General features: G+C 46.7%; 1 protein-coding gene across 1 annotated transcript; it reads right to left on the bottom strand.

Moving 5' to 3' along the window:
• Positions 1–1,044: 1,044 nt before the first annotated feature.
• Positions 1,045–12,390, bottom strand: LOC144142973 (tudor domain-containing protein 1-like). Its single transcript, XM_077674800.1, has 3 exons — positions 12,113–12,390; positions 3,339–3,460; positions 1,045–1,229 (listed from the first exon to the last, which is right to left on the bottom strand). The coding sequence occupies exons 1-3, from the start codon at positions 12,277–12,279 to the stop codon at positions 1,045–1,047; spliced, it is 474 nt and encodes a 157-aa protein (XP_077530926.1). The 5' UTR covers positions 12,280–12,390.
• Between the last annotated feature and the right edge of the window lie 440 nt (positions 12,391–12,830).

The raw sequence follows: 12,830 nt of genomic DNA, 5'->3' as shown, positions 1-12,830 counted from the left end.
CACAAAGCCTCGGCTTCTCGGAGGATTTCCATACTATGATAAAGCGATTGAGAGATGTCTGGTTTAAATGAAGGGTAGACCAAAATGTAGAACAACCTAGCATGTTTTATTCGTCTCGATATATGCACCAGTGCTTTGTAACTATAAAGTGCGCTTTCTAAAAGTAGGAATGGATATTCTATATCAGCTGATTGAAGCACTTTTTGGAACTGCAACACTTTTGGAATGCGGCAATTTTCCTAAAACCGAGATCTGATAGGAGCCCTTGTACATTTATATAAGTAAATTTAAGTATTTATATGTTTATATCTGTGTCATAGTGTACGCTTCTCGCTGCGAATCATTTTCTAGAAGTCTCAGTCTCTATAGAAATGTCAAATAATACGAGGAAATCTACAATCACAGTAGTAGCATCAATGTTGTGTAGAATAAAAAAACATCGAAAAACTTATGGCTTTAAGAGAACTGCAGGGAGGATTTTTAATCCTTCAGGTATGTACAACCAAATACATCAGCATGTACCCACATGACCGTTTTCTTATTTTAATTTTCTCTATGTTTACAAGGAATAAACAAGTAAAATACTTCTGAATTTCTACGTCTTTTTCAAGATTTGATTTTGCCTCGATCTTTTACATTTTCGTCCAAGGATATTAATTAGTAAGCTGACCTATTACTTTATTGTTCACGCCAGCTTCATATTTAGTAAGACGAGCCCCTTTATCGTCCTCATAAGCTTCATCTCTAAAACAGGCAGCCTTGCCTTACCTTAACATTGGTATAATATGTACTTAGCTCTTTTATAGTTAGTTCTTTTGATGGAAAGTGCTGACTTACCTTGATTAGCATTCGCCAAGGTTCAATTTTAGCACGAAGGGGTGCTCCTCACTAATCACATTTTAGATAAACAAGCTGCAATCCTAATCATCTTGTTGATAAATAAGCATTTTATTGTCCACGTCACCTTTCCTCCCTAACAAGGTTGCCCGCGCCTCTGCACCACTCAGACCGTAACGACAATCGCATAGACGCTCTTCTCAATATTCAGCCTTCGCCGGAGGCGTTGCCACTGTACTTCTTATCAAATTTCATCGCAAGACGTACCGACGGGATGGAACAGTGTAGGGCCAGGGCTGGCACCGACGCGTGGCTTTTATGTAGTGGTCGCAGGTGGTCCAGTTTCACGAGGTCATGGTTGCCGTAATCGATGTACTGCAGCTGGACTCCGTCTAGAATAATTGGTTTGTGTGGGAAAAAGAAATATCGGAAGTAGCACTGCATACTACATCAGAAGACAAAATTAAATTATTCACAGAAGAAACTTCTTCAGGATGACTGCTCCACAGTTCATCGAAAACCATAAAAACATTACGCAACAGAATCGGCATTACACCACTTATTAGATTGAACCGCTCATTCCGAGTTAGTGGTTTAAGGAGCATTGTCATAAGAGAAAAAGCTAAATGCTTCTACAGAGAACGTAAGTCGCTCAAGCAAGTTTACATTTCGAAAGTAAAATCAATTTTATATGTGCTATTTTACATGTTACCTATATGTGCATTCCGGGAAGCCAGAAACCACAAACACCAGGTATCAGAGAATACACTGGCAGCATAGCAACAATACTTAAAAACTTTGCTAACTTGGAAAATATATGGGAGACGAGGAGGGAGAGGGTATAAAACAACCACACACAGCAGCGAAAAAAATATTTTTTCAACCGCAGGGATATTATTTGCCGTTCAGAGGCACGCAAAGCTTAGAGAGTGCTGGGAGTTCAAGCTGCGGTGAAGTTAACACCTGGCAGATGCAACAACTTCCTTCACTGCCTAAGGCATTGCGCTACAGAACCAAAGGACGCGGGGTGGATCCCCGGCCGCGGAGGACGCTTTTCAAATGTTGCCCTCAAGGAAAAACGGCTGTTTGTTGAGATTAAAGCACAGTTAAACATTTTCTGGGGGTTAAGATCAATTCTGAGCACTCCACTGCAGCTTAACGCATAGCCAAAGTGTAGAAACGGTGTGTAAAACCACCAATATTGAAAGAATCAACGGATACAATTTCTTTTGTTGCAGCTTAGGAACTTCAATGACTGAAACATCAAGTAAGATTTCCTGTATGTTAGTTTAAGGATATTTAATTTTAGTCCTGTGTATCAGCCCTTTAGCATGTTGCTGTTCTCCTGCTTAGAGTAAGTACAGCCCAACCCATTTTTTGGAAACTGCCGAGTCCACATGTGTTGCGGCTTCTGACACCTACTTTTTGTGCTGTGCTACCATACGAGCCGCGGGAATAGAGCGTCATAGTTCATTGTAAGTAGCGCTAGAGACGGGACACAGAAGAGGAGACACACACGACGGCCTCTTCTGTGTCCCGTCTCTAGCGCTACTTACGATGAATCAAAACCAACTAGCCCAACTGTCAATTTTATTGAACGTCATAGTTCAGCATGTATTTTATTTGTTGCCAAGTCCAACGCTCTGAAAATGGAAATGAGTCTAGTGAGATTTGGCCGTGAGAAGTATCTGAAACTCGTCGATCCCAAAATGCTGACACGGATATCACGAACAAACTATGGCAAGCATACTTTTTTTGTTTCAACACACCGACTTACTAAACAAAGTTCTATACCAGATTGGTTTAAAATGCACCAGAAAAAAATTTTGAAACAGAGGTAAAAGAATACATTTTCATTCAGAATTTCTGCTTCAGCTGGTAAAAGTGAAGATGTTTAGACTTGACCTTTAATGGTCTGGTTTGGTAGTTGCGACTATGTATAAAGCGCAATCATAGTTCTACTCCGATTGACCTATCCTAAGTTATTATACTTTACTCTGATGTGCCTAATGTATTCTGTTGTACATTACTCTTCTTGTTATTTATTCTCTGATGCTCTACATTTTTCTTATATTTTTATCACTCAAACATTAAATTTTCCAGCTTCTCTATTTTGCTTATTCAATGTTGTGTACAAAATGGGGCTCATGCCCCTGTCAGGCTTTTATAGGCTTTAGTTCCAGCCTGCCTCACCTTATTTAAGAATTGAAGGAGACCCTACAGAAATTTGAGATACAGACATCTCAAGAAGAAAACCGGGCCCATTCATTTACAAAAAAAAATTGACAGCAATAGCAAAGGGCAGATGCATGTGCTTCTATCAAACGAAGAAAATTACTGTATTTTGCAATGTTCATCGAAATAATACATTTCCACCTTGTTGTATGTGGCGGCACAAGTGGAATGAAAATATTTTGCATTTGTTATAATCTCAACTACCAATACATTGTATTGTACAAACGTAATTAATATATTGGTTGTAATATTATAACAACACATACCAGGAAGTCGTTTGAGGATTCGTGCCCTGTACCACATATTGTTGGTGGCGAACCGGGCCGCGCAGTAGACGCCCTCCCGAGCTTCAAATCCATCGTGTGGACGGGTGCTTCTGCAGTACTTACTGCGAAGATACGTAAAAGGGGTCAGAGAAACTTGTTGAAACAAAAATTTTGTTAGGACAAAATTTACCAACACTTCTGTCAATAGCTGATTTGCAAGTGGGGCACTGCAATATAAGCTTTGTGAAATACTGGCGCCGTATTTGCCAACTTTGCTGCAAATGTCTTCTAAACCAGACGGTCTCCAGCCGCCTGTGCCGTAAAAGGCCTCCCTTTTCTCCCGTGGCCACCTCACATACCCTTCCAGTCCCTTTCGGACCTCCCAAGATAAACACTGAGGAGGTTTGATAAAGACAATTAAAGGTTCTTGCGTCCCTCTGCTTGCGCCATACACTGCAACCCTGCGCTTATTTTGCACTTGGTGCACTGCCACAAGGGCCAGCTTCGCGTTAGCTGAAGAGCTCACGCTAAAAAATCGTTTTATATAGAAGTATTCTTTTCAATGCTTATTTGTATTTGCTATCGAAATTATCAGTCAGACACTAAGTTTGAATAAAAGAGCACTGCTCATGCCAGTATTGCATTATGGGCCCTAAATGTGACAGATGTTCTCGTTTCGCCCAACAGCCTTAGCCAAGTATGAAGTGTGTGCCCAGATGCAGTGGTTCGGTAACGGTTTGGAGAAATAAACGGTTCGTGCGAGCATTCTTTTAACTTTCGGTTGCATAGCTTAAAGAAGCACTGACACCAATTTTCGTCGTTTATATTATTGCACAGTTCGCTTCCTTCACTCAACAGAATACCCTAGATGAAATATGAGCGGCCTGCGACGCGAAAAACATAGTTCAATTGGAGCTCATTTATCGCGCCTACGGAGCAGCGCGCGGAGCGGCACTGGGCAAATAGGTGACGGGTAAAAAGCGCAAAGGCTCATGGGTACGTCGTCTGCTACCGCCACTTCCGGTTTGAGATCTCTCCTGCCCTCCCGTACGTCTGCGTGCGCCGGCGGCTGTCAGGCGCGTGCGTGCGTGTTGTTTATCTGTCACAGGGTGCTTACCTGTCAGATAAACTCCTAGTAGGGTCAATCGTTGTTATTTATGAAATACCCGATGCATGATCGTTTTTTTCCCTGGTGGAAACAGATAAACAACAAGCACACACGCGCGTGAAAGCCGACGGCGTACGGGAGGCCAGAAGAGCTCCCGAACCGGAAGTGGCGGCTCTCCACGGGAGAAAACAATGCATCCATGAGCCTTTGCGCTTTTTACCCGTCACCTATGGATATCAGCGTGACATCTCTCCAGGAGAGGAAAAAGAAGTGACGCGACAGCGCTCGTCAAAAACTCGTGACGTCCCTTCACGCGCGCGGCCCCACGAGCGGAGAGCGGGAGCAACACCCTCTCAAGCGGGCGCCGGTGACGTCCGCACAAAGCGGTGAGGTGAGGCCGAGATTCTGTCATATGCGCCGTTCTTCATTTGAAACAAATGATTTTCAGGCCGTTCAGTGTAATTAACTATCGCGCGCTGAAGTATTTGAAGTGCTGTTTCAGGTTTGCCAGACAATTAGGCATCGATAAAAGCAATAAAAGTGTAACATAAAATTTTCGTGTCAGTGCTCCTTTAATCCTGGGACATCCATCCATCCATCTGCCCGCCCCTCTTTCTTCCTTCCCTCCAAGCAGTCCGTCCATCCATCCATCCATCCATCCATCCATCCATCCATCCATCCATCCATCCATCCATCCATCCATCCATCCATCCATCCATCCATCCATCCATCCATCCATTCAACAGTCCGTTCGCCCGTCCGTCCGTCCGCCTGCTCATCCATCCATCCATCCATCCATCCATCCATCCATCCATCCATCCATCCATCCATCCATCCATCCATCCATCCATCCATCCATCCATCCAACAGTCCGTCCGCCCATCCGTCCGGCCATCCATCCATCCATCCATCCATCCATCCATCCATCCATCCATCCATCCATCCATCCATCCATCCATCCATCAATCCATTCAACAGTCCGTTCGCCCGTCCGTCCATCCGCCTGCTCATCCATCCATCCATCCATCCATCCATCCATCCATCCATCCATCCATCCATCCATCCATCCATCCATCCATCCATCCATCCATCCGTCCGCCCGTCCGTCCGTCCGCTCATCCATCCATCCATCCATCCATCCATCCATCCATCCATCCATCCATCCATCCATCCATCCATCCATCCATCCATCCATCCATCCATCCATACATCCATCCATACATCCATCCATCCGTCCGCCCGTCCGTCCGTCCGTCCGTCCGTCCGTCCGTCCATCCATCCATCCATCCATCCATCCATCCATCCATCCATCCATCCATCCATCCATCCATCCATCGGCCAAAATCTTCGGATTTAGGTAGCTCACGGAGGACTATCGTCTTTAAAATATATGGGTTTGGTGGGGCAACACGGAGAATAGTGGCTTCTGCACACGACATTCCAATTTTACCGGCAAGCCAACTTAGGCAAACTTGCGCAACACCGGATGCAGGATGACAGTATCCAGTATCCCACAACCCATTCGCACTATCGACACTGTGAGTACTGGGCGAGGGCGTTGGGCAGCTCGGATTCGGCGGTGAAAGAAGCCATCTTCGCTCGCGCTGCCAAAGTCACCCGGGACCTTCCTGCTTCGGTCATCAACCCTCCTCCAAGTTAGCCCTTGCGGCAATAAAAGTTTTTCTTTCTTTCTCTTAATAAAGAGAAATCCTTGAACAAACCATAGAGGACATCAGTTAGGTCGATCAGAAGCGGGAAGTTCACTAAATGATCCCTGATTGGAATGATTCTGAGAAAACGAATCATTTCCGCTTCAAACAAACACAATAAATAATGCTGCAAAAATCACGCATTTGCACTGTGAGTGGTCCTGTGAATCTGTACTGTGTTGTCCACAAAAAAGAGTTTGGATTTTGGCGTGAAGTATAATTCGCTAACAGCCTCCGCATAAAAATTTGAAAGCCACAACCCCGCAATCACTCTTAAACCTGACAACAAAAAACTCACCACAACACGAAAACAACACCAATAATCTCCCACACTCCGCATACGTGGATATTACATCTCGGCTACCCGTGAGTAAACTTTATGAAAATATAGTTGGACCCGGACTACCAACCGTATTGAGAAAAAATCAGTACAAATAATTTTACGCCCGGCAGAAGATATCGACAGATTAAACATTACAGCGACGTATATTCCTATGAAATTTACACCAGAAAATAACCCAAGAAGATAAAACATGCCAAAGCAAACAAGAGGCGAGTACGCCGCATGTATGAGACGCAGCCCGATACTTCCTTTGCTAACGCTAGTCAACAAGCTACTTAGGACTAAGGGCTTTCGGTAGACCGAGGACTGAAACGCCAACCTCTAGGGAAGCACTGACGGTCAGTAATCTACAGGAACACCTCATTAAAAAACTCATAGTACATACAGCGAAGCAGCCTACCCCAAATCCCACAGGCTAAGGCTTGCGAACAAGGCACGTAAGACAAAGGCTCTCGCCAGACAAAGGACAAGCTCAAAACGTCTTGGCAACCACTAAGGAAAAATAAATACCGCCTTATCGCCCGGATAAACGATAAAAAAGTGCGCGTATTAGAGCTGATGTATGCAGCGCAATAAAAAACAGGAGCTTGACAAATTTACTGCAGTCTCCCTTTCAGGGATCTCTTTCGCGTAGTGGCCGTTTCTTGCAATTGAAGTTGTGGAAAAGCTGCATAAATCGTATACAGCTACGCAAAAGTCATGTGACACTTTTCACAAGAGCATAACAGTGCTGAGATGCAAACATCGCGTTTTAACAAAATTCACTACCGCTGTGCTGATTAGGCGCTATTCAACACGTTAGACAATGGACATAGGAAACAGCTAGTTTTGGCAACAGCCAAAATTGGAAGTCTAACTTCGTTGTGGACCGTCAAGGGGCCCTGAACGACGTTTTGTCGATACATGGGAGTTCGACTTTTCAGATGAATCAGTGATGTAGTAAGCACTGTCTGCAAGAACTTTGTTTAAAGCGATGAGTATTAGTGAAGTTATTGCAAATCAGCACGGCGCGTTTTCGTTCGCGGCGCGCTTCCCCTTCGTCTCGCCTTTCTGCTTGCGCCGCGCCGCGCTGCACTCGGATATTGCCCACGATGCCTCGCTTCTCGGTGACGTGCGCAACATCATGTTGCTCGCGTGTGCTTCATAATTATTTTTTATTTTTAAGTGCGAATGCACTTCTTAAGCGAGCCTGAAGCGTCCGCCGCCGTCCGCATAGCAACAGCTGCGGGTGCGCGCGCTCCTCGTCTTCCTTGGCAACGGGGGGAGATGGGCGCGCGCTGCCTGGCCGCTGACATGGCACATACCCACGTGGGGGATTGGCCAGGAATCTCCTCGTCTTCCTTGGCAACGGGGGGAGATGGGCGCGCGCTGCCTGGCCGCTGACATGGCAAATACCCACGTGGGGGATTGGCCAGGAATCGGGCGTGAGAAGGGCTAATGCACCCGCTTAAAGGAGTACTGACACGAAATTTCAAAGCTGAGATCCGCTCTAGCAATCAAGTACAACGACAACACAAATAGGTGTCTGTGAATAAATGCATCTTTCTTTCTTTGTAGTTGTGTGTGTGTGTGTGATCTCTCTTTCGCGAACATTACCGAACCACGCAAATTCAACTCTTGCATTCGCAATTTCACATTATTCCCCTCGGGGAAATGCGGGGAATTTTTTTCTTAAATGTTGCAGCGTGTTATAAGAGGGGGATAAGGGGCAAGATCAGCAAAGAAGTTTATAAAACATGGTTCATATAACTCTATTTACAGTAAAGCCCGCTTATATCGAACAGCGCGAGTATTGCAAAATAGTTCGATATAGCAAAAATTCGATATTAAAAGTGAAGCAAAAACAAAAAAAAACTTATATGAGAGCAGTCTTGCCGGCGTCACGAGCTAACGCTGAGCTCTTACCACCCTGCAGTTACTATTGATACGACACTTTCTCGGAAAGAAAACATTAATTTATTGGGGCGGAAGAACTGCGCGAGCGTAGCCTACTTCTTGGAGCACAACGCGTTCCTGGTGACTTCTTGCTCCACGGTATCTAAACAGTCGACAGGCACAAGACCGCTGCCCTCAAAGGCACTGCAGTATCGCCATAGCAGGGCCACGGCAGCGACGACTTCGCTCGTGCTCGGAAGCGGCACGGAGTTCTCGGCGTCTTCGACAAAGCGGAGACAAGCCTGGATACAAGCGAATAATGGTGAACCCAGCGAAGCGAGAAAGTGCGAGCAGCGAGTGGCGCGGACTTGAAGTTCGGTGACACCGCAGCCCGCAGCGCCAAATGTGGTGCTTTCGCCTCCAATGGCATGCATGCGTGGAGCTGGTCCACTCTGCCACGGCCGGTTTGGACGCATGGATGTTAGGATGCGACCGAGCTCACGCGGGAGTCGCAAGCGACACCCGCGCCACCGCTGCGCGCTGATGTATAGCGGGAAAGCCTGCCGCATGCCTAAGGAGAGCGAAAAATCCCGCGCGGGAGAGTTCGATATATCAATTGTGAGCAAAATCACGTTCGATATAAAAAGTTTTAAATACATGTAATTTTTACCAGAATTATACAAGGGTTAGATATCGGCAATAATTCGATATTTCCGCGTTCGATATAAGCGGGCTTTACTGTATAGCAGTAAAAAAAAAAAAAAAAAGCAGCCGAAGGGTTGCACGATCCGGCGCAGGGCTTTTTATAGCGTGCGCCTTTCACTCGATCACCCCTCCATTTCCCGGATACTCCTACGCGACTCTGAGTTTATCAATTAGGCACGTACCCCGTAACAGATATACCGACTGGTATGGGAAAAGTAGTGTGAGTTTTGGGGCCACGCCTGCCCCTTTGGTTGACCATGCAGACGATTGTAGGAAAAAATTATTCAACCCTCGCCCTTTCCCGTCCAGGCCTACAGGTGTTTCCGCTCTGCAAGTGCAGTTCATTCATTTTGTTAACGTGCTCAGGGCTGGCGATTGCGATATGTGGCGGGTATAGTAGCCGGCCGCACCCCTTCATACGTTGTATGGTGTCACAGACTTTACTAAGTTTACTACTTTCTAGAAACTAACAAAACAGAGCGGTTCTTTAATGCGGCAGGAATGCTTTCGGGGCGCAGCTTTAGCCTCTCTTACGATTCCCCACGACCTGTCTGTCGTCCGACCGGTTTTGTCAACGTTCTTGTTACAACGCGGTCTGCCAACTACGAAGTCGGCGTCGCCATCGTGTCGTCATGTCGGCCCGGTGTAAGCGCGCTGTAACAAGAATAGTGGTAATAGAGTAAACAAAATTTAGTGCCCTTCCACTCTGTGAAGAAGGATGACCAGCAAAGCTGCGGTGCCGAGCCTCAACGTGAGCTTTGACTGGATCGTATAGTCCAAGGGGTGCAGGAAGCAAAACCATTTCTTTGTAATTTGCGATTGAGCATAGTTCCTGGTTAATTAACTGAATGAACTTCAGACGAACTACAGTTTTGTTCCGGTGGACAAACACGGGGCTGTTTATCAATTAGGCAAGTACCCCGTAACAGATATTCCGACTGGTATGGGAAAAGTAGTGTGAGTTTTGGGGCCACGCCTGCCCCTTTGGTTGAGAATTCCGGATGTATTGACAGCGGACGAGAATTCCACAATATTTACAACGTCACTGTGGACCATGTAATTTTGAAAAATATATAAAACCCGGCGTTGTTTTAGTCATCTTAGCGGCTAATTGTCATATAATTTGTTTCAGGATAGTTTCAGCAAAACAAGCGTTTTAGCCACTTTGTATAATGGTATTCCATCCAAAGATTGACGTAATTCACTGTGAAAGACTCGATGTGGAAAAGCCATCTTGCCAGGATCAAGCTTACAACGATCCCCTTGAAGTCTGCTTCACCTCCTAACACAAATAAATTGCTGGGAAGACATTTTAGGGCGCAGCATTTTAGCGCCCGTCTCTGGGCTCAGCCGCGTCGGCGTCGTCGTGAACGAGCGAACGATACAAAGACCGACGAGTGAAAGAAAGCAAAGGAGGAGAACGTCGCGAAATTGGGAGAGGAGGGGCGGTTCGGCGTGGCGGCGCGAGCCAGCGCTCTCCGAAAGTGTGCGGTGGGGGAAGGTAAGGGCAGCAAGGGAAGGGCAGTATGCTGTGCCCCCACGAGGCGCTCAACGCTTGGCGAAAACGTGAGGGGGACGTTCGCGTGACAATGATGTGCGTTCGCTTAATGCTATGTTCACACTACCGACGTAACAGCCGTATAGTGCGCCATGGACGTAAAAAGACGGCTTTCACGCAGTCGGTTGGCTGAGACGTCAAATGACGCCACTATTTAAATATATTACGACAGTTGAACCCGGCCTAAGACGCAGTTCGCGGTCCCTTCCTGAGGCGCACTTCGCGCCGCGACCGCATAGGCTCACCGTCGAGGGAACCCACGAGTGAGTGCTGCCCCAGCGCACTGCAGCCATCAGGAGTGAGTGCTGAACTGCGAGTGACGCAACCGGTCTTGCGCATCTGCAACGTTTGTTGTGGAACGCGCACATGCGCTCTCAGCCAGTTCTTACTGAGCAATGAGCGACGCAAATGGTGAAACTGCGTCGTCTGCCGCTACTGCTGAACGAGCTGCCCGAACAGCTGCGCCCCAATATCGCAGGGGGTATCGTAATCACCAGCCAACTTTTTGGAGAAAGTTTAAGCTGTGTTGTATTAAAATATTGTAGCGTGGCACAAACTCAAGAAGGTGACGTTGGTGGTAAAAGGACAAACAGATTTATTAAAAGGCGAACTTGTGCCTCACTAAAAGGAACGCCCTAGTCCCGCTGCCACCGAGCTCTCTCTCGCGCCGCCACGCGTGTCCCTCCTTCTTCAGCACGTGGCTTAGTTGCTTGGCCGCTGTTGATTGGTTGGTTGCTCCGCGAGGCACCCTTTCTTTATTTGTTCTTTGTGGCCGGGCGCGTGCAACAGGCCATGCCGTGACAATATGAAGGCGCTTGGACGTTTCCAATTTTATGTGATTCTTTTCATGCTCCGGGGGTATGGCGCGCAGTCCTAAGATCCCGGGGATTTCCGCTACGCTCGCTAGCGATTCTTCTCTACATCACTCTGTGACCGGAGACGATCTGCTGGATCCTAGCCATAAACAGCTTTAAACACGAACTCTATAGCGTATACCCAAAAGTACCGCGGCAACACCGACGCTGAACAGAGGACGCCTCTGTTTGTTGGAATCGCGACAAAAAAGCCATCCAAATAACAGGATCTCCGCTTTGTAACGCCCGTGAGGGAATCGGTATATGCGTCTAAATAACGGTGCTCAAAAACAGGCAGGAGGGGGCGGGAAAGTCGGGACATATTTCGCAACAAAAGCGTGAGCTGTCCCCTGCACCTAAAAAGTTTTACTTGGTACAGATGACGTAGCGCACCCTTCATAACTACGGCGCTAGTTCAGTTAGTGTGCTCAAAACGCCTTTTAGAACCACTTTAAGCCATGTCCTAATCCACATATACTATTCTAGCCTCGCCACTAAGTACGGTTTAATAATACGCAAATGAACAGATTGCAGGTTCGAAGGGCTGTTCGTAATTATAGCGGCGGCAAGCGACAAGACTCACAACGTTTGCGCAGCAAATTAGGAAACTGACATCACTCACGTAAGGGACGTTGTCAGTGAATCCAGCGATTCCTTGGACGAGTCGAGGTGCAGATAGAAGTCGTCCGGGGTCTTGTAGAAGGCCAGAGACACTTTGTGGACTGTACCAAGTTCCACCAGGTTGGCAGGTGGAATATCATATTGACTCGAAAAGCACGACCTTGCCATCAGCTCTTGAAAAATTCGAACGCCTGTGGAACGGTGCGAATCGAACACTGGGACTGTTACGCCGTCTGCCGTGCGGGGTCGGTTTTGTTGGCGCTGGCACGAATGTGGAGAATCACCGGTCGCGCAGGCACTCACGTCATCGTCGTCACGCGCTGCGTCGGCCAATCAACCGGTGACAGCGGACAGTCTTGTAGCCGATACAAGCCGGAACTGAACTCAGTTTGAGGCCAATGTGAAAATCAATACAATTTGCAATCGATAAAAATTTCTAGCAATGAGACCATCTATCTATATTTGAAAAAAAGAGTCGAAACACACAGGAAAACCTCGGAATCATTCGGCGAAGCAGCCTTGCAAAGCAAACAAAATTGACTCCCTCCTCCCTAACCCCCGTCTGTTTATCATGGCCACCGGAAGACTCACTCATCAGTTAATCTGTACTTTCCGTTATCTGTTGATCTGTACTTCTCTTTAGTTTTTCATTCGCCCCGATAAGTGCACATGTTTTTTCTACGTATCATCGTTTTTTAACTAATAGCCTATTCTCAAGC

This window comes from Haemaphysalis longicornis, unplaced genomic scaffold, assembly GCF_048455015.1.
Source record: "Haemaphysalis longicornis isolate Haplotype H1 unplaced genomic scaffold, Haemaphysalis longicornis Haplotype H1 scaffold_6, whole genome shotgun sequence".
Classification (NCBI taxonomy): domain Eukaryota; kingdom Metazoa; phylum Arthropoda; class Arachnida; order Ixodida; family Ixodidae; genus Haemaphysalis; species Haemaphysalis longicornis.
Note: the sequence above shows the minus strand (reverse complement) of the source record. Positions and strands in the feature narration are given on the sequence as shown.